General features: G+C 45.2%; 1 protein-coding gene across 1 annotated transcript; it reads left to right on the top strand.

Moving 5' to 3' along the window:
- The first annotated feature begins 569 nt into the window (after positions 1-569).
- trpm2 (transient receptor potential cation channel, subfamily M, member 2) lies at positions 570-22,128 on the top strand. Its single transcript, XM_039742834.1, has 26 exons — positions 570-927; positions 1,684-1,864; positions 2,708-2,877; positions 3,014-3,191; positions 3,599-3,660; positions 6,773-6,973; positions 7,094-7,196; positions 7,723-7,844; positions 7,934-8,269; positions 8,444-8,602; positions 14,318-14,447; positions 14,542-14,687; positions 14,928-15,040; positions 15,234-15,323; positions 18,125-18,350; positions 18,504-18,622; positions 19,381-19,513; positions 19,607-19,778; positions 19,986-20,166; positions 20,423-20,604; positions 20,789-20,921; positions 21,182-21,263; positions 21,367-21,454; positions 21,578-21,732; positions 21,895-21,968; positions 22,068-22,128. The coding sequence occupies exons 1-26, from the start codon at positions 760-762 to the stop codon at positions 22,111-22,113; spliced, it is 3,750 nt and encodes a 1,249-aa protein (XP_039598768.1). The 5' UTR covers positions 570-759; the 3' UTR covers positions 22,114-22,128.
- The last annotated feature ends 111 nt before the right edge of the window (positions 22,129-22,239 follow it).

The raw sequence follows: 22,239 nt of genomic DNA, 5'->3' as shown, positions 1-22,239 counted from the left end.
TCAAAGGGAAGGAAGCACAACTTGTGATTGACCACCTTAAATACATTTCACCACTCATGATTGGACACTCCTGTCTATGAAGTTCAAAGCTTAACGAGCTAATCAAGTAATCAGCACTGAGCAGTGACGGGCATTCAAATCAGCACAATGACAAGGGGACCCACATTTGTGCACAGCCAGTTTTCCACATTTGATTTAATTTCATAAGCTAAATACTAAGTCACTAAAAATCTTTTTTCGTAAAACACAGCAGTGCTCAGATGTTCCTAGGAAATGACTCACCACTGGTATACCACAGAGTCCATTATTACGCAGGCTGAGAGGGGTTCCCAAACTTTTTCATATGACTGTATGTAGCAGATTAAATGCTTTGTATTCAGTGTTCCCCGAGCCATGTTAATCGCTACGTGCTTCTTAAACTGACTTCCTCTTGCGCTGAGAATTGTCTCACAGAATCCATTCATTTCATGATATTCCTACTCTATGTACGTTTAGAATGCTAAGATAAATACTTGATATCATATTCATGATGAAAATGATATCAAGTGATCTAGTAGACTTGGGGTTTTTTTAAGGTGGCGTCTTGGAGTCCTAACTTATTTGACTCAATAAGTTGTTTAACTGTTATAATTGTAAAGGTATTTGTCCTCTGTGTGTGTGTACAGTGTCTTGAAATGGTAATCCATATGGAAGGGCTCCATAAAATAAAGTTGAAGTTTCATTGTTGACTGTCATCTGCCATTTTCCTGATCTTCTAGGATGGAAATCTGCAAGTGTGGTTACCTGAAGAGTGCTCACAGTGCAGAGGCCTTCCACTATGCAGGATCACCCAGTGATAACTGGCACCCGAAGACGCACACCCGCGAAGTGCCCACCGATGCCTTTGGGACCATGACCTTTTCCAGCCTGGGGAAAAACAATGCCAGGGTGAGTGGGCCCTGAATATATGACATCTCTCGCAGTGCTCAGCCCCAGATACCATCCAGGAGGTTCTTAAAGTCTCAGCTGAGCAGCTCCTATCCAGAAGGTCCTGCACAAGACAACATGGCCCCTCGGCCATTGTTTGAATCCTTCCTCCAGATGCTCATTCATCTGTCAGATATGCCTCCTTGTTCTGCATCCTCGCATTACTCCTTCATCCGGCACATAATTTAGTTGGGAGTCTCTTCACAATTTGAAAAACTCAAGATGGCAGCTCTCTTTGTATTAGTGAGGTCGGCTTACGAGGCCTTGAGGAACGCTACACAAGGCCTGTGCAAAGATTTCGGTTAAATTTAGGGTTGCTCTGAGATAAGGAAGGTACATTTCACCTCATTCGGCCGGTTAATATATAATAAATAGTGTTTTTTTAGTATTGTTCTGAAACTTTTGTTTGATTGTGACTGTTAATTAGAATTATTAAGTAGTCATTGTTGACCGAGTGCCCCCTGGACATAAAGAATGAAACTTCCACTCCCTCACATTGCTTCTCAATTTTGTGAAGTTTATTCAGCTTGCTAATTGACTACTGAACGTGACATCGGTGACATTTTTTGTATGCATGCCTAGGCCTGAACCCCCAAACCATCCTCCACTAAGAGTGCGATATTAGGATCCACAAACCTGAATGACGTTCTATTATTGGTCTCCACTCTCCGTTTTGCCCTCATGTCGCAGTGACCAGCTCTTGTCGTCTCTCCCCAGTATGTCCGAGTATCTGCTGACACTCCCCCCGAGAAGCTGTATAAACTGCTCACATCCTCCTGGCAGCTCGATGTGCCCAACCTGCTGATCTCAGTTACTGGAGGCGCCAAGAACTTTGTTATGAGGCCCCAACTAAGGAACATGTTCCACCGAGGCTTAATCAAGGTGGCCCAGTCAACAGGTGAGCCTTTGCTTTGTCTATTTTTTTTTTTTTTTTTTTTAGAAGTGCTAGGAATGCAGAGGCTGATGGATTGATGTGAGACTGGTATTATGGGGTAATGCCATTCTGTGGTGGCAGTGTCCCACTAATTACTGGGCCTCATTGGGCTAATTACTTAACTCTGTGTTAATGAGATTGGATGTATTGCTGGGGTTACCTCTCCATAATGAATTTGCTTATTTGCTCAATACAGTAGGGATGCCAGTCTGAGCTGGCATTGCTTTTGCTTGCCCCAGTGTCATTACTAGACTCTTTAGCTGTTGCTATTAATGGCCTGTTTTTGATGCCAGTCTATAACTGAATCAATCCTCCCTACCCACATGTGATTTCTGTGGTTATCTGAGTCTTAAACTAGAATGGCTCAGTTTACCTAGGCGTTGATTGCCCAAGCATTATGGGTACTTAAGTGACTCAAATATTTAATGCATTGCCTCTTTTTGTGAACTTGACATTATTGAATCTCTCATACTGGTATAATGCCAGTCTATAGTGGGATCACCTTTCTTTTCTTGTGTGATTAGTTTGTCAAGGTGTTACTTACTGGGGTTGCCCATCTATAATGGATTTTCCAATTTGCCCAGTCTTTGGGTGATGCCAGTCTGTGCTGGGGTTGCCTCCCTTTTCCCAGGAGTCATTACTGAAACTAGCTTTCCACTTTCATGCCATTCCTGTGGTGACTCCATTCATGCATTTTCCCTTACTGGTTTGGTGCCAGTTTATAACTGGATTGCCCAGCTTTGGTCTGTGGATACCAGTTGAACTGTGACTTCATTTATTTTATTAGAATGCCCATTTTTCCTTTAGGTGCCTGGATTATCACAGGTGGTACACATGCTGGTGTCATGAAACATGTTGGGGAGGCGGTACGAGACTCTGCCATGAGCAGTACCAACAAAGATGGGAGGATTGTGGCCATTGGCATAGCCACCTGGGGGATTGTGTACGACCAGGCCAGTCTGATCAGAAGTCCGGGGGTAAGTTCCTCAGCGGATGGGCATGGGTGGCCCTGGGGAGTTCATTATATTTTTTCCTTGGTGGTTGTAAGGTTTTTAGGTGGCTCCAGAAATGGGTGCCATAGCCACTAATCTGCCCTTCTGTTTCACCTTTCAGAGCTACTTGCCGGCTGAGTATACCATTAATGAGGCAAAGCAGGGCCGGCTGTCATGTCTGGACTGCAATCACTCGCATTTCATCCTGGTTGATGATGGTACCCAGGGCGTCTATGGTGTGGAGATTGAGCTGAGGGCCAAACTGGAAAGATTTATTGCCAACCAGACCATGGGCTTGAGTAAGTTGGACCTCGCGTACATTGAGACTTCTGCTCGTTGGCACATTTAGAGTGGAGAAGATTAACTGGAAGAATTGGGCACTGCACTCGGACCACCGGGGTCACTTCATACATTGCATTTCCTTTGGTCGGTCTTAACTCTTCTATGTGGTCCCATGAAGGGTTGATCAGCCCTCCGAGCTGACCCCAGAGTCGTTCCACAAAGTAGTAAAGTATTTAATATAATAAAATAGTCCCTTTCACAAATGTTTTTTGAAGACATGCAGGATTTAAACACACCAATGTGGCCCAGTGCCGCTCTAAGACTGTTATCCTGCTGAGACCTTCTGTTAAATGACCGCTGCGGCGGACCACTGGGGAGTTCCATCCAAGGCTCTCACAATTTGTTCCTCCCTTTTTTTTTCCAGGTGTGGGAATAAACATTCCAGCCGTGTGTGTCGTGCTGGAGGGCGGCCCGGGCACCTTGGACGTGAGTATGAAGGGGTCTGTGGTCATGTGAGGCTTTTCTGCTGTCGCCTTGCACAGACCACCTTTATTTTACTTGTTTTGGAGGATGAAAGTGGTGTTGTTTTCAAAAGATGGCCACAATGATCCTTCACGTTTTCCTGTTGCAAACCCATAATAATAACTCATGACTGGACACTTTAGGGCAGGGGTCCTCAATCCCAGTCCTGGAGAGCCTCAGTGGCTACAGGTTTTCATTCCAGCCAGTTTCCCCAATTAGAACTCCGTCGTTGCTGATTATGTAACTTGCTATTTAACTTTAGGACTTCTTAGCGCTTTCATTCATCAAAGACGAATTTTAGTTACATTGTTGATCCGAGGTCCTCAATCCCAGTCCTGGAGAGCCGCAGTGGCTACAAGCTTTCACTTTAACCAATTTCTTAATTAGATCCCATTTATTTTCTACTAAAGCAATAAAGTTCTTGGGAGTTTAGTTATCTGGCCTGTTCCACTTCAAAAGCCTCAATTGCCTGTTTTAGTTTATGGCAGCTGCATTTGAATTTGAATTGTTGCCTGTTTGTTTAACTTAATAATGAATTTCAGATAACCGACAAACCAGCAGCTCTCCACCTAATAGACTTCCTTTTAATCCTGTCCATATACACCATCAGGTATCTGTATTAAAAATAAATAAATCAATGAGAGAAAATGGAAGGACCGCAAAGTTTAAATCTCTTCTGGTGCACAAAACACATGGATGATGTCCTCGGAGAAGGAAACTCTACAGTGCAATTCAAATTTCTCTTGGATGAATGAACGCACTAACAAGCCATATATACTGCTCAAAAAAAAAAAAAAATGAAAGGAACACTGGAAACGCAGCAGATCTCAATGGGGGGAAAAATAACGCTGGATATCTCTACTGATATGGCGATGTTAGGAGCGAATGGATGGCACATCATCAACCTACAGAAGGCTGAATTCAAAGACATCCTGAAAATCAAAGGGAAAAATGATGCGGCAGGCAGGCGAGTCCATTTTGCCGAATTTTCACTGCAGCAACTCTAAGTTGTGCTAAGTAGTTTGTGTGGCCTCCACGTGCTCGTATGCAGGCCTGACAACAATGGGGCTTTCTCCTAATGAGACAATGGATGGTGTCCTCCTAGATCTGGACCAGGGCATCACCGAGCTCCTGAACAGGCTGAGGTGCAACCTGGCGGCGTCAGATGGACTGAAACATAATGTCCCACCCAGAGGTGCTCTATGGGATTGAGGTCAGGTGAGCGTGACGGCCAGTCAATGGTATCCATTCCTTCATCCTCCAGAAACTGCCTGCATACTTTCACCACATGAGGCCATGCATTGTCGTGCACCAGAATGAACCAGCATAGGGTCTGACAATGGGTCCAAGGATTTCATCCGGATACCTAATGGCAGTCAAGGTGCTGTTGTCCAGCCTGTAGAGGTCTGTGCGTCCCTGGATATGCCACCACTGACCAGTCACCAAACCGGTCATACTGAACGATGTTACAGACGGCATAACATTCTCCATGGCTTCTCCAGACCCTTTCACGTCTGTCACATGTGTTCTCATCTGTGAAAAGCACAGGGTGCCAGTGGTGGACCTGCCAATTCTGGTATTCGATGGCAAATGCCAACTGAGCTCCACGGGGCCCACTAGAGGACATCGGGCCCTCAAGCCACCCTCATGAAGTCTGTTTCTGATTGTTTGGTCAGAGACATTCACACCAGTGGCCTGCCTGCCTGCTGGAGGTCGTTTTGTAGGCTCTGCCAGCGCTCATCCTGTTCCTCCTTGCCTAAAAGAGCAGATACCGATGGGTTAAGGACCTTCTATGAGGGGCCCTGTCCAGCTCTCCTAGAATACTGCCTGCCTGTCTGTCTCCTAGAATTCCTCCATGCCCTTGAGACTGTGCTGGGAGACACAGCCAACCTGGCAATGGCACGTATTGATGAAGAAGTTGGACTACCTGTGCCAGCTCTGTAGGGTCCAGGTATGGCCTCATGCTACCAGTAGTGACACGGACTGTAGCCAAATGCAAAACGAGTGACAAAACAGATGAGGAGGGAAAAATGTCAGTGGCCTCCCTCCACCTGTTAACCCATTCATTCCTGTTTTGGGGGTCGTCTCATTGTTGCCCCCCCCCCTAGTGCACCAAAGCAGCTGAAATGGACCAACAAGCCCCTCTGCTACTGAACTGAGCAGATCAATAGCCCACAAGTGTCATTGACTTGATGCGATACTCCGATTAAAAAGGGTTCCTTTAAATTTTTTTGAGCAGTTTAGTTAAATGCCAAGTTTCATTATCAGCAAGGACTGTCTTCTAATTAGAAAACTGGCTGCAAGGGAAAACCTGTAGCCACTGTGGCCCTCCAGGACTGGGATTGAGGACCCCTGCTTTAGGGTTTCCTTTCATGCAAATGCACTGACTACCTAATGATGTAATACTCTTTCCCTGTGGACCCCCTTAACTCGGCTTGGCAGAAGTGACTTTCACGTGAACACTTTCTGCTGAGTGGGGTAGTGAATGCAATGGGGGGTTTAGGCGCTGCTACCGTTTGAGTTTATGGGGATAAGGAAGCGTTAGATTTGTAGTCCGTCAGACTTTATGGTGGTGCAGTGATCGGGTTAATGGATGTGTAACTATTAAGTTCATGAAGATGGCGAGGCTTTGTTTATTTTCATTGGGCTGAAGGTTTTATGGCTTGTCCTCTTTCCCTTTTTGTGGACTTCTGAAGTTTAAAAATAGTTCATCCATTTTCAGGCCTTCCTAGTCCTTAAGAGAGCAACTAGAGTTGGCGGATGGAGTGAGGCAGCTTGAGGAGTGAGAGATCTGATTCAAATGTGTGTGGCAGTGCTGGTCTGGCTTTGTTTTTGAAGGCTGGGCCCTTTTTGAGATCTGGATTTACCTTTAAGAGGCATGGCCATTGAGTTTATGAAGGTGTAACCACTGGGTTGACAACTGTGTCTTTGGGATGCCTTCCACTTCCACTTGTGGGGTGGGCATTGAGTTCAGGGACTGTGGATCATGAGCAGGCCTGGTTGTACTCTATATGGGTCTACATCTTCTGACCGGTCCTCCTCTCACCTGAGCTGCACTGTCCACTTTTCTTTGTAGACCATCTACAATGCCATGCTCAATGGCACTCCCTGCGTGATCCTCGAGGGTTCGGGTCGAGTCGCCGATGTGATCGCACAGGTTGCCAACCTACCTCTTTCCCGGATCACAGTGGAACAGGTGCAAAAGCATCTTAAGACGTTCTTTGCCGAGGACTTTGACTCCTTCTCTGAGGAAAAGATGATCGAATGGACAAAGAAGGTGAGGTCTCAGCTACACTGTGGACACATTCACGTTGGGTTACGATACAAGGCCACGTGTTTTTATGATAGTAAATTCTTCACTCCTCTGCTTTTTTTCACCTTTTTTCTCTGCTTTCAGATTCAGGACATTGTGAGAATGCCTCAACTCTTGACGGTCTTCCGAATGGACAAGGAGGTCAACAAGGAAGTGGATGTGGCCATCCTGCAGGCTCTGCTCAAAGGTGATTCAGCCCTTTATTGGTTTTCTACTACCGTCAGGCTTCATGTAGGACATTTCATAACTACCATGTAATTAGTGTTCTTCTTACCAGATTTCTGTTTAGGCGGCAAAAATATGGAAGTAGTTCCCGTGCTGACCTTTGTCGAATGACTTGCTAGAAATTTTATCCACAGGGACCATAGAACACAACAGATTGGGCTCTTTAGGTTTGCCATCTGGATACTTTCTGTGTTGAGGCGAGTCCACCGTCCACTCGTGTGCTATGGGAGCAGCGGCCCCTTTTGCCTGCCTCCCCATTTCTAGTGTTAACAAGGTTTTTGTGCCAGGCACTCAGTTTGTGTGCCACGCCTTTAATTAACAACACAGCTAGAAAGTCTCTGGATGGTCCTGTATGGCGCCCTTTATGTCCTATTGTGCTATGAGATGCTTTTACAAATGCAACAAGATCACAATATAAAATGCAAGGAAAAGAAAATGTGCCATATGACTTTGGTGCCACCAATTGTATCTCCTTCCTTGTGTTTTAGCTTCAAAGAGTGTGGACTATCGTGGACAGGACAACTGGGAGCACCAGCTAAAGCTTGCTGTGGCATGGAACCGGATGGACATTGCCAAGAGCAAGATCTTTACTGATGATCGGCTCCTGAAGGTTAAAAATCCTAGGGACTCGTGGTGGGCTGGGTCTTTTAATGGCGTACATATACCCGTGCACCCTTCTAACCGCGTCGCTCTCTTTAGTCGGCAGATCTGCGTAATGCGATGGTGGCAGCACTGATTGGTGACAAACCTGATTTTGTGAGGCTCTTCCTGGAGAACGGTGTGAACCTCCAAGAAGTTATGACTGACAGTGTTGTTCTGGAGCTCTTTAACAACTTGTCTCCCGGTAGCCTGATCTACCGCATGCTGGTAAAGGAACTGAAGGAGGACAAGTCGGAGGGGCCTGAGCTGGCAAAAGGCCAATGGAAGATCAACATGCATCACGTGTCCAATGTTCTTCGGGAGCTTCTTGGAGACTTCACCCAGCCACTTTACCCCTGGCATCGGAGCAACTCCAAGTTTGCAGTGTTACTACATGTGAGTCTTTCCAGCATGTTAGCACTAACTTCCAACTGCCTCTTTGCAGCCAGATGTTAACCTATGACCCCTGAGCTGTCAACTGTATGGCTTTGCAGGTCTGGGGATTCATGACTTTCTAAGTGGGGGTGACATCACTGTGGTGTGTATAATATGACCTCTGTCTCATTGTAGATGGAGCACAATGGGAATTCTGAGCGAACTAATTTGCACTCCAGGGCCTTTGGGAGAGAAAGAAAGCAAAAGGAAGTATTTGAAGATCCTGTTCGAGACCTCTTCATCTGGACAATACTCCAGTGCAGGACCGAGCTGGCCCAGATTGTATGGGAGCAGGTAATGGAATGGATGTGAGCATGGGACCTTCATCCTGATATCTAATACATTTGTTTATGGGGCCCTGAAATTTTCATGTGAAACATTGTTCTGGGGCCTACAGCTGTTGTCCTGGCTCTTCAGGTTATGGGCTTCCCATGGATAATGTGTCCCCTGGACATGGTGCTCCCCTTTGCTGTTCAAGTGAAGTTACAGTATCTGAGCTGTATTGTCATAATGTCCATACACATACTGTGGTACATTACAGGGCTACAATAAATTTGACAGTATAACAAACATAATGGTGGCTAATATTACATACGTGAATGGAGAACAAGGAACAACATCTCTACAAATTGACATCATATTGACAAACAGCAGCCGGTGTTGATCATTGGAGATGTACAATGGACAAGGAAAGCAAAGAAATGCAGGAGATCATAGTAGTTAAGAGCCTACAATACACACAGGAGCAGGGGTGACTGAGTTCAGGATCCTGACTGCCTGTTTTGGGCCATGGCCTCTGATATCTTCTGTTGGATGGAAATTTGGGGGAGGGAACCCACCACAATGCTGGAGATCTTTTGGATGCAGAGCTTTGTAAACATGTGTGCACGTTGGAGACCATATCAGGACATCTCTGTATGTTGTATTTACTTGTGATTAGACACATTGCAGTTTCCATACCAGACAGCGATGCAACTGGTCGGGACACTTTCAATTGTGCCCCTATAGAATGTGGTGAGGATGTGGAATGGAAGACTTCCACTCTTCAGCTGGTAATGAAAGTAGAGTCACTGTTGTGCTTTCTTGGTCAAGGAGGAGGTATTGATAGACCATGTTGGGGCCACTACCCGGTGCTTTCCACTTTCTCCACAGCCCAACTATTGATATAAATTGGTATGTGTACATATGGTACATCTTCCTGCGGTTCACGTGTATCTCTTTAGTTTTACTAACATTGAGAGGCTTGTTGTTGCTCTTGCTCCACTACGGTTTTGTTTCTTGTCTTGTTGTTGATGAGACCCAATACTGTCGTGTAGTCATCATCAAACTTTTTAGAACATTAGAACAATCTGGACAAGAACGGGCTACTCTGTCCAACAAACATTGTCAGTCCTATCCACTTAAATTCTTCCAAAATAATATCAATTTGATTTTTGAAAGTCTCAAGTCCTTCTGTTCCCCTACTTGGTCACTTATTCCACATGTCTAGCGTTCTTTGTGTAAAGAAAAACTTCTAAAGTTTTTGTGTGGAATTTACCCTTAAGTTTCCAACTGTGTCCCCGTGGTCTTGATGGAACTCATTTTAATATCGCTGTCTTGATGTCATATGAGGGATGTTCAAAAAGGCGGGAGGAGCAGTAATTGGGCATTAAGTTGGTACAATGCTTGAAAAATGGCATCACAATCGAAGGTGACTATGTAGAAAAGTGATGTGATTTGTTTTTGAAATTCTTAAGTAGATAAAGAGTGTGAAAACTTTTCTTGAATGTTCCTTGTAATTTTAAACACTTCAGTCATATCTCTCCTTTATTATTCTTTTTCTTAAACTGTAAAGGCTCAGCTCTTTTAATCTTTCCTCCTAACTCATCCCCTGTAGCCCTGAATCAGCCTCTTCGCTCTTCTCTGGACCTTCTCTTGTGCTGCTATGTCCTTTATATAAACCCAAACTGCACCCAGGACTCCAGATGAGGCCTCACCAGTGTGTTATAAAGCTTGAGCAGAACCTCCTGTGACTTGTACTGCACACATCAAGGCGCTATATAACCTGACATTCCTCTTCATGACTTCTGAACACTGTCTGGAAGTCGATCGCTTAGAGTCCACTACAACTCCTAAATCCTTCTCCTAAGGTGGACTCTCAATTTTCTGTCCTCCCATTGCATATTCAAATGCCACATTTTTACTTCCTATCTGTAATACTTTAGTTTACATTTACTGACATTAAATTTCATTTCCCACAAATCTACCCAAGCCTGTCTACTGTCCAAGTCCCTCTGTGACGATTCAGTGGATTCTCAATGATCTGCTGATCCACTGATCATCGGTATCATCAGCAAACTTAACCAGCTTGTTACTTTATAAATGATTTGGATAAGAACAGCGGCCCTAGCACTGACCCCTGTGGGACCCCATTCTTAACAACCATCAATTCTGAAGATGTTCCTCACACCATCACCATCTGATTCCTGTGTCTGGCCCAATTCAGCACCCATCTACAAACATCACCCTGAACTTCCACTTCTTTTAGTTTGATGCCCACCCTCTCCTGTGGAACCTTTATTAAACACTTTCTGAAAGTCCAGATAAATATCTTCTCCACTCTGACCATATCCTTTTGTTACTTCCTCATAGAATTCCAGCATGTTAGTAAAACAGGACTTCCTTCTTCTAAATCCATGCTGACTGTCCAGTAAAACTCCTGTTCTTGCCATTTCCTTAATCAATCCTTCCATTCATTTACCTTGTATATACTGCTCTATAGTTGCTTGCATCTGCCTGGACACCATATTTATATAATGGGATGATATTTGCCATTTTTTTTTTTTTAAAAATGTCCCCTGTGTACAGTGACTTCCTAAAAATATGCGTCAAGGGTTTATATCTGTACTCGCTAACCTCCTTAAGAACTCCAGTGTAAAAATTACGTAGTTCTGGTGATTTGTTTGATTTCAGCCTATTTAATCTAAGCAGCTCGTCTCTCTCTACAATTTCCCAGTCCCTCAGTACCTCCTTAGTAGACCTCGCAAAAATGTGAGTTTAATTTCACTGTCTGTATTTATTCCCCTTTGCTATTCCTGATGCACTTCACCTCCTCCTTGACTGTTGTTTTGCTACTAAAATCCTGAAAGAATTTGTTTGGGTCGTCTTTCTCCTTATCTGCTCTATTCCTCTCTAACTGTCCTTTAGCATCCCTGATATTCTTCTTAATGGTTGCCCTCCTGTTCTCATAAGTCTAATTACTTACACTGGAGTTAGATAGATAGATACTTTATTAATCCCAAGGGGAAATTCACACAATCCAGCAGCAGCATACCGATACAAAGAAACAATATTAAATTAAATAGTAATAAAAATGAAAAAAATAAAAAGTTATTATTTATTAAGTTAATAAAAATGTTATTAGTCTTTAATAATTCTTCCATGTGAAGCCTGAAAACCATGAGGACTGATTTAGACTATCTGTGTTAGGTAGAATGCCCAGTGGGGGCTGGACAGATCTTTTGGCCTTGGAATCCCTGCAGATTTTTTTTTTTTGGCTGTCCGATCTTACCTTTTTTTCTTTTGTTTATGTTTTATATTCGGTTCCTTTTCATTTCATATTGTAATTCACTTTGAGCTACATTGTTTGTATGAAAATGTGATCTATACTAAGAAAAGGCAAAGCCCTCACTGACTGACTCGTCACTAATTCTCCAACTTCCTGTTTAGGTAGAAGGCTGAAATCTGGCAGCTCATTCCTTACAGCTTACTTACAGAAGTTAGTCAGGTTTCATTTCGAAATTCTACACGTAACGGTCGACAACGTCCGCCATGTTGAACTTTCTTATTTATGGCCCCATCTTCACGAAATTTGGTAGGCGGCTTCCCTGCGCTAACCGAAAACGATGTACGTACTTATTTCAATGGTATGCCACCACTGTCGGCCGCCATATTGAACTTTCCAACGTCACTAATTCTCCAACTTCCCGTGCAGGTAGAAGGCTGAAATCTGGCAGCTCATTCCTTACAGCTTACTTACAAAAGTTAGTCAGGTTTCATTTTGTAATTCTACGTGTAACAGTCATAACTGGAACCTACTTACATACATATATATGGCCATAGCCTGCAGCTCGGTCGCCGTGTGAGGCGGAGTTGCGTCCCTCATCACCACGCCTCCCACGTAATTGAGTGCCTGCCCATATAAGGCCGTCCGTCAGCAGCTATCCAATAAACACACTGCTGCTAAATATTCGCAGATGAAGGACTGTGCTTATGCAAACGAAGATGAGATGGTCAGGTATAGACTAGTGTTTGGCACAAACTCAGCGAAAGTGCGAGAGAAACTTTTAAGTGCCGGGTCTGAGCTAACATTAAATAAAGCCGTGGATATCGCAAGATCACACGAGATAGCACATGCATGTACTCCGAGTGGCTCACGTGAAATGACTTTACAGGACTGGGAAAGGTAAACCCGTGTGTGCAGTGTGTGATGTCTCAGATAAAGAGGAAGACAAGCTGGCTGTTGATACAGTAAGAGAGGAAGAACCCTCTTTGACGCTGAACAAGCGTTTGTAGACACATCAATAGGAGAGCACGGTGTAAAGCTTAAGTTTAAATTACGTTCAAAGACACGCTGCGGCTAAATATTCACAGGCCAATCCACAACTTGATAACGGGAATGCCTGTTAAATATCTTAGATTCACGAGTAGCGATTTGGGTGGTGAACACTTCGATGAATCAAACCGGTTATCTTTACAACGGTTGACAAGCACGGAGTGTAACTTGAACACAAAACGTCCTCCAAATATGAACCTGATTGAAAGAAATAATGACAATCAAATCCTTGATGACAGCAACACTCACGACAGTGACAAAACAATGACATTGACATTCGGGTTACGTTATTTTTAAAATGTTTCCTTTTCTTTTTCATAACTTCTTTAACACATGACTTCTCCGCTGCGAAGCGTTGGTATTTTGCTAGTATAAAACTAAATGTCGTTGTTGTACACCTTATTCATATTTGTTTTCCTTTTCAGCTTCTTTTTCAGCTCTGTAGTAACCTACTGTGTAGTGAGTTTTTTCTTTCTTTTTTTTTTTTTTTTTTTTAACATTTCCTCCTAATTGCATTACATGTTGATCATTTTTAAACCTGTTCCACTGCTGCTTGACTGTCTCCACACTGAAAAGCTTATCCCAGTCTGTCCTGCTCAAAATTTGCTCTACCCAAGTTAAACTTTGCATTTTTTACTATTTCAATTCTCATTGTTTTGGAAGAGTATTATCTGATGGTCACGTAACCCTAGCAGTTCAGTAACCTCTACACAGTCCATTCATACCGATTGTCCCAAAACGCTAAATCTAGACAGGCCTCCACCTGTGTTGGTGCTTTAAGATTTTATCAGTGACTGCTTTTCAACACAGAATGTTAAATACTCCTGCTCTTGTGCGTTTCTGTTTTCAAGGCTAGCCCAGGTAATAAAGTCCCCCATGACTTTAATCTCCCTGTAAACTTGCTTTTTTAATTTTACGCAGAAGATTGCATTGAAACTTCTGTCTGCATTGGGCGGCCTATAACACACTCCTGAAACAAGGCTTCTTTCCCTAATGCTTTCCAGACAAAGCCAGTTGTCCTCACTAAGATGGGGCTCACAGTCCAATTGAAGAGGACTTGTGTTTAAACTTGATGATGCTCTTGGAGTTGTATTTTGCAGAACAGTCTAGAATTAACAAGATGAACAGAAGTAGACTGAGCAGACATACCTTAGGCCTCCAGTGCTCATTATTGTGGTGCTGTATGTATGTATTATTGCTGTTATGGATTTTTCTGTTGTATGGTGACCATTTACCTTAGTTTTGGACAAAAATTATTAACCATCACCTTAGGTTATGGGCCCCTTATGGATAAGCTCTTTCTATGGTTGTCTTCCCCAGTTTGGTTGTCCACTACTTTTCAGTACTGGCCTTCATCCCCACCCCGTGCTGTTACCCAGTACATTGATTTATGTTCTCCTGCTTTATGTCCGCAGTGCAAGGATTGCTTGGCTTCTGCCCTTGCAGCCTCAAAGATCCTCAAAGAGCTGGCGAAAGAAGAGGAGGATACGGATCGATCAGAAGTGATGGAGAGCCTGGCCGAGGAGTATGAGAAGCATGCCATCGGTAAAGGACCATAGGATCAGTTGTAGCTGTAATTTGGGGAAGTGCAGGATTTTCGGGTGGGCTCCTCTCATATCCACTCTCCGTACATATACAGGAGTCTTCACTGAGTGCTATCGTAGAGATGAAGAGCGAGCCCAGAAGCTGCTGACCCGTGTCTCCAAGTCCTGGGGTCACACCACCTGTGTGCGACTGGCACTGGAGGCCAATGACCAAAACTTTGTTGCCCAGGGAGGTGTGCAGGTCTGTTTTTTTTATGCTATTTCTAGACTCCAGTGCTTTTGTTTCACATAGCTGCTTTAGTGAGATGTGTAAGGCACCTCCAAGGTGTGGTATGGGATTAGATTCAAGCTAGTGGGAGAAGGGCTTCCTAGGTTTGTGACATATGATCTCTCAAGCTTAGAGCGACAATTTTACTAAGAATGATGATGGAGCCTTTCTTAATGCTTTGATTAAATGCCACCTCTGCTCTCATCCACCCAGGCCCTGCTGACCAAAATCTGGTGGGGAGAGATGGCTGTGGACACCCGCATGTGGAAGGTGCTGCTCTGCATGGTCTTCTTTCCGCTCATCTATACTGGACTCCTTGCCTTCAGGTCAGAATTTCCTTATTCTGGGGTAGATGGGCACTACCAGTGGGAACAGAGGCTGAACAGATAAAATCTGCTGCATGAAGAAGTGTGGGCCTTATCCTGGATATGTGCGTGTGTGAGATCTGTGAACACTGTGAGGTGATCAAGGGGCATATTGTAGGCCAATTTAATGACCATCACCCCCTTCAAATTCCAGGCGGGACGAAAAGATCCTCAAGGAGAAAGCCCGACGGGAAGTCACAAATGGTGACATAATGTTGGAAAATCCTGCTATCCCCAAAAAAAGGTGAGCCTCTTTGTTTGTCTTCATCTGGGTTTCACTGCCAAGTGAGGAAATGGTGCACATCTGAAATCATAGTCCAGGCAAGGTATTAAGGAGATCTTCATCTGGGGTTACAGACCATATGGATCTCCTTATCATCCTGGATAGCTGATCTTGCCAGACAGCCTGTTAACCTCCAGGTGAGGTGATCAGTAATAGTCCAGTTTAGGTTTATGACATGGTGAGCCAATGTGACGTCATCTCTGATAGGTTAGTTAGTTTGACCTTTAGCCCGGGTATCTTGCCAGATCAGTTTTATCAGGATCCTGGGACCTTTTGTAAATGAAGTGTTTTCTGACTCCACTATTGAGCTGCATCTTGTTGTTGTTGTTGTAGGGGTTTTCAACACCGAGAAATCTGATTTACATTTTTGTTTTGGATTCAATGTGTTTGTATTAAAGTTCATTTTTAATTTGGGCATTTTCCACAGCCATTTTGTTTTTTGTTCCGCTGCTCTAAGTTGACAAGTTATGCCCAGTAACTGACGTGGCTTCAGAGGTCATGACCTGGTCAGTCATTACTCCATCATTGATCGGACTACTCGATTCTAAAACCCTTCTTGTTGTTGTTTAACTTCATTAGTGTTTGATTTGCTGATTTTGAACTCGGTAATCCTTGTTGACTTTGTTCTTGTCACGTGGTGTTTGGCTTTGGTAATTGGCGTTTTTTTTTGTTCTTCTGATTTAGCCCCTTGCTCCGTTTTTTATATATATATTTTTTTTATTCTCCAATTCTTTTCTTCCAGTTGTTCTCTCTGTAGTTTTCATGTGTGACCAGGCCAGGTTGTTTGCATATTTTCAGGTGAAAGTGTCTGCCGCTCTGCTCATCTTTGGCTAAAGTCTCAAAAGTATTTGACTTTTGGCCAAGGTGTCGGACAATATCAGATGTCCTGCTGGTCTACATGTGAGGTTACCTGGTATCACCAGTTCAGGGATGGTGTTTTGTACATCTTCAGCTAAAATCCCAGTCCAAACATATGGATCACCACTTTAGCCTGTGCGCCTGCACTTGCCAGATAGTCAGTCTGATTATCTTCAGGTGAGGTCATCAACCAAAGTCCTGTCTACGCAGATGACTAGCTGAGCCATTCTTCACATTTTCAGTTGATGTTCTACACCAGCCTAGGTGAACCTGATCTTCATGTAGCTCACAATTCTGATAAGGTGAAATTCATTGCTGGGGTTCCTGAGCATGTCACATGGCCTGCTTATCATCCGAAGGAGTATTGTCACACAGGTAAAGTGACCTGGTATCACTTGTACAAACGGCACCCCTAAACATCGTTAAGGTCAACCTGACTGGGCAGGGATTTTAGCTATCTGCTCATCTTCAGGCGAGGTCACTGGTGGGTGTCCTTAGTGTAGGTTTCTGACAAGGTGAGGTTACTGGGAGATCTTTGGTTCAGGTATATAAGCAGGCCAGGTGTGCAGAACCTCTTTAACTAAAACCACAAATTAAGCAATTTTCTCGCTTCAGGATCCTGTTTCTCTAATCCACGTTTTAATGGTCAGGTAGTCTCCAGATGGTCTGCTAATGTTTTAGAGCAGGTGTGGTGGCCACAAGGGCTTTAGCTACATTTAAATCCGAGGCATGTTTCTCTGCATGTCTTAATTTGGAATCCCAGATCTGATGGGTTCATCTGGTCTTCAGCCTGTGGGTATCACAACATCCAGTGCATTTGAGTGTTTTGCAGTTTTTAGGTTTCTGACTTTCTGGCAGGTAAGAAGCCACAGGCTAGACGGGTTGTTTGGTCCTTTGGCTCAGGTGCCTGATAGCTGAAACAGTCTGCAGGTCATCGTCTTGTATATCTAACCAGGTCAGAATTATTCTGACATTTCAGGGCAGGACAGGCAGTTGTGAGGTCTTTAGCTGGAATAACAGAACAGGGGGTTAGCTCTGCACATATCGGGCTAAAATCCCAGAGCAGACCTGGAGGTCTGATCTTCATCTCCAATGTCTGACCATGACAGATGGCCTGCTGACCTCCAGATGAGACAATCTGAAAATCTCCAAGATTACAACCAGGTTATCTGCTCCACACAATTTTAGCTGATGATGGGCCACATCAACTGAGCAGTAAATTTTCTGAAGACATCTTAGACTAGGTTTGGGAGTCAGGTGGCCTTCAGCTGCATTTAAAGGGCATTTGGAGTCCTAAACCAAGCAGGTTCATCAGATCTTTAGCCAGGTTGACTGGCTTTGTAAGATGACTTGCTGATCTCCATGCGGGGACAGTCTGAAAATCTTAAGCTGTATTTAAAAGGGGGAGGTGAGCTTCTCTGCAGAACTTGTCCATTATGAAGGTCGCTGATGAGCTGATCTTTGGCCTTAAAAGTATAACTGGATGAGCTGCCCTGCAGATCTACACAGAGGTGCAGAGCAAATTGTGCCAGACTGGGTCAGATGGCCTTCTGAACTCCCGGTGAGGTAGTCGGTTACATTTTCACCCCTCCTTAGATGCCAGGTTAGCTGCTCTTCACATGTTCACTTTGATTCTTTAACCACCGAAGTTGAGAATGGCTTAATCTGTGTGCCAGAGTGAAGTTTCTGACCAGGTCAGATGGTCTGATGACCACTGATGTGAGGTGATGTGCGGTTTCCAGTTTGTGTTTATAACCAGATGAACTGCTCTACAGATCTCTGAGGAGGTCCAGACCAAATGAGTGGATGCCTAACTAGGTTCAGTGGCCTGCTGATTTGCACTGGTCAGTTCTACTCTTCATCTGAGTTTGCTTAATAAGTTCTTTTCTTGATTGTACTGACAGGTTGCCCCTTGACAAGATGCGCCTAAAACCTCTGACATGCATGAGCCGCTTAAAATATTTCTACACAGCGCCAGTGGTGGTCTTTTACTGGAATGTGGTCTCCTACTTTGGCTTCTTGTGGCTGTACGCCTACGTGTTGACCATGAACTTTCAGCACATTCCAGCGTGGGAGGAGATTCTCCTGTACATTTGGGTGTTCACCCTCCTCTGTGAGGAGCTCCGGCAGGTGAGGTGCAAGCGATGGACATCGGAGAGTAAGAGGAGTTGGGAAGTGCAGTATGTTGGAATGGAGTGCCCACTAGTACTCTGGACTCAGATCTGCAAGTCAGGCCATTTCTGAAAGATGTAAACCCTTTTTTGTTTTTCTGCTTATCCTCAGCTCTTCCATGATCCAGACAAGTTTGGGTTCCTGAAGAGGGCAGAGATTTACATCAGTGACTTGTGGAACATTTTTGACGTGCTGAGCATTTGTATATTTGCAGCAGGAGTGGCCTGCAGGTATGCAGCAGCTCTGTTGTGTAAGGTGACAAGAAGTTAAGGGTTAAATCAACCTGTTGTCCCACTAGAAGACCTGAATACACCTTGGAATGTGAGGGTGGGGTGGCAGTTTAAATTGTGACTTGGGGGACTTGGGCCTGATGCTAACCACTGACAATGGGATGCAAACAGTTTCTTGAGATACTGGCATTGGATGGGGCAAATGACCAGTAGTGGCAGGGACTGGGGGTTAAGACCGCTCTAAGAGCCTCACTGTTGACGAATCAGCTGGTATCCTAGGTGGTGATACAGGGGCCAATACCTCTTATTGGTAGACCCTTTTAGTGGCAGTATAACTGGATAGAATGATGATTGGAGGTTTAGACTACTGTGGGGTCCTGCACCTGTACGAGTGCAATCCAGTTGTTGTTTCTGGGACTCCATTAATACTGGGAGAGATGACCCACCTCTATAGATTAAGGGCTGGCGTGGAGGGTATTGAAGAAACCTGTTAGGAATGCTGTGGATAGGACATGTAGGAAGTGTCTGAACCAGGGATACAGGGAGGTCAAGAAAAATGTTAATGGTGAGGACTAATCGTGGTCCCTGTCGGTCTAACCATGTTGCTGTGGCAGGCTTACAGTTATGGCTGATGAGGGGGCAGATGACCCATCTGGGTTAAACCAAGCCAGGAATATGGTGAAAAATGAAGACCTAGCTGGGAGCAAAAGACCCGTAATGACTTGTAGGGTTGTCCTCAAAGTGAATTTTAATTTTAGGTTGACCACTGCTGGTTTCTACGCCGGTCGGATCATTCTGAGCATCGGCTTCATCGTTTACTGTCTGCGGCTCATGGCCATTTTTACTGTAAATAAAAACCTGGGGCCAAAGATCATCATAGTAAAGCGCATGGTAAGTGGGGAGCTGGGCCACCAGAGGGCAGTGAGGGCCACTGCCTGCAGGGGGCACTGTGTTGACCTTTTTTTTTTTGTGTTTCTTCGTCAGCTCAAAGACATCTTCTTCTTCCTCTTCCTGCTGGCTGTCTGGGTTGTGGCCTATGGAGTTGCTGAGCAGGCCATCCTCATCGAAAACGAGTCCCGGCTGGAATGGATATTCCGTGGGGTTGTGTACCAGCCCTACCTGACTATCTTCGGACAAATGCCCTCAAGCGTGGACAGTAAGCCTTGACATTTCACTACGCTGGGTGATCCATTGCTTACACTTTCTGCTAGTGGCACCCGCTGCTGTAATGCATGGCCATTTCATGTCACCGTTTGCACCTCAAGCTCCCAGCTGGGACAACAGGACTAGGCATTTCTGTACTTTTTAGGGAAGCCAAGGAGTCCACCAATGTACTGTAGCCCTGTCCTCTCTCTTCTTTCAGGTGTGAACTATGGCAGCGGTCAGTGCACCACGAATGGTACGGACCCCACCAAACCCACCTGTCCTGTTCTGGACAGTAATGGAAACCCAGCTTTCCCTACTTGGCTGACCATCATTCTTCTCTGCATCTACTTGCTCTTTGCCAACATTTTGCTCATCAACCTACTGATTGCCATGTTAAGGTAAGTGTGACGGGCAACTGATCAGCTAAGGTGGTAGGACAGAGAATGTGGGATCTGGCAGAGGGAACTGGGTAAAGATGTTAAGGACACCTTCAGTGACTTCAAGTGTTAGATGCTGCGGCTGCTTCAAGAGAGGTAGCTGACCACGTGGCACATGTCTTCCTAAACCCATACAACACCACCACCACAGTCCACTTTCTTTCCTCAAATGATACTAGTGATACCATCTGACATATCGTCTTTTCTGTCTTCACAGCTACACTTTCCAGGTGGTACAGGACAACACCGACCAGATCTGGAAGTTCCAGCGTTTTGGACTGATTGAGGAGTACCATGGTCGCCCTTCATTCCCACCCCCCTTCATAATATTTGGACACCTGTACTTGTTTTTCAAGCGGGTCATCCAGAGAAAGAAGGCCAGTAGACACAAACAGTTCAGTAAGTTTGAAAGCCAACTCAGCTGCCCAGGTGGTGCTCTGCCAATGTGTTCTTGTGCTGGGTGTTCCACAGAGCCAGGGCATAAAATAATACCAATAATTATGTGATAAGAGGAGCTGCGGCTCACGTGTTTGCTGGTGACTGCCTCGTGATGTTCATGCCCTTTCCATGTTTCTCCTTCTAGAAATAGAGCTGCCAGAGAACGAGGAGACTGGGCTTCTCTCCTGGGAGTCATTTATGAAGGACAGCTACCTGCTGAGACTGCAGCAGGAGCTGAGTGACACCAACGAGCAGAAGATCCAGGACACGGCTGACAGGTACAGTATGAGGCACATGGACCCTGACGCTTGACTGCTGCCCACTCTTTGGGTGCTTTCCTTCACCAGCCTCTCACAATATGGGCACTGATATGTGCTCTTACCCTGCCTCGTGAAGTCCTACCTACTATAGCAGGATGGAGGGGTGCAGTAACGTGAGTGGGGGGGAGCCTAATGAATAGTTAATGGAGGTGGGGGTCTGTAGTAACAATGGGATCCGTGCTCCGGCTCCATCTTGACGGTTTATCTCATTCTTGCAGGGTTGGTGTTTTGGCCGAATTGCTGGAAGGTGACAGTGGCCGGCAAGTCATTGAGAAGAGGCTGGCTCACTTGGAGGAGCAGGTGGGATTTGTGGTGGAAGGTTGAGGGAGGTAACTTGTACTTGTTTAGCATGGTCTCTTGCTGGCACTCACACTGGCATTGTGGTGCTCTACTTGTCACGCAGGTGTTGATGTCTACCAAGGCCTTGACGTGGATCATGAATGCCTTGGTGGCCAAAGGCTTCGGCTCCCGGGATGAGGCGCTGGCAGTCTGTGAGTAGTTGGTCTGCTTCTGGATGCCTGGGGGTCACCCCCTTTCCCCCAAACCAGGAGTCCCTGCACAGCAACACTCACTTGTTGTTTCTCTGCCAGACGTCTTTGTGGTTCTCATTTCAGTTGCGGTTGGCAAGAGTAAAGAGGCAGAGCAGAAAGAGACCTCCGATGAGGAAGATGACCCCGAACCTCACTATCATGTGAACGCCAGGCAGCTGCTTTACCCCGACTCGAATGTGAAGCGTTTTCCTGTGCCAGATGAGAGGGTGCCCTGGGAGGTATAAATATTTTACCTTGCATTTTGCAAACCTAGGTGGTCAAAGTTCTGATGGTGGCTCAGCAGACTGTGTGGGTGCCCTAAAGATGATGGCCCACACCACCCAGGTACAGGGCCGTATGGTGGCCTTCTAAACTGATGTACACGTTCTGCCCCCCTGCAGATCGACTTCAGTGCCTACAAGCCCCCAACATACAGCGCCAAGTCAGGATCTGCAGTCCAGAAACCAGATGGCCAGTAAGTGAAGAAACGACCCTGACCCCATCCTGCTCTGTGACTGAAGTGCCCCTTCTCTCCCTACACTGGTTTATAACACCTGAACCTTTATCTCCACAGGTCTGTTCCTGCTGCTGCTGCTGGCTCTGCTCAAAGGTACAAGTGACTTGTGTGAGGCTTTGTGACGATTCCACAAGTGTCTGCCCCATCTTTGACCACACCCCTTTTATAGTACTGACCTCATTTTCATCCCCTGCTCTTTTGTTTTCCTTGACTTCTCAGGAATCCCATG

The sequence above is a fragment of the Polypterus senegalus genome, unplaced genomic scaffold (assembly GCF_016835505.1).
Source record: "Polypterus senegalus isolate Bchr_013 unplaced genomic scaffold, ASM1683550v1 scaffold_5024, whole genome shotgun sequence".
NCBI lineage: Eukaryota > Metazoa > Chordata > Cladistia > Polypteriformes > Polypteridae > Polypterus > Polypterus senegalus.
Note: the sequence above shows the minus strand (reverse complement) of the source record. Positions and strands in the feature narration are given on the sequence as shown.

Coding starts and splice junctions, on each gene's coding strand:
- trpm2 (XM_039742834.1), top strand. CDS start 760: ATGGAAATCTGCAAGTGTGGTTACCTGAAGAGTGCTCACAGTGCAGAG. Junction 14,448..14,541: donor GTATGAGAAGCATGCCATCG/GTAAAGGACCAT, acceptor GTACATATACAG/GAGTCTTCACTGAGTGCTAT. Junction 21,733..21,894: donor ATGAGAGGGTGCCCTGGGAG/GTATAAATATTT, acceptor GCCCCCCTGCAG/ATCGACTTCAGTGCCTACAA.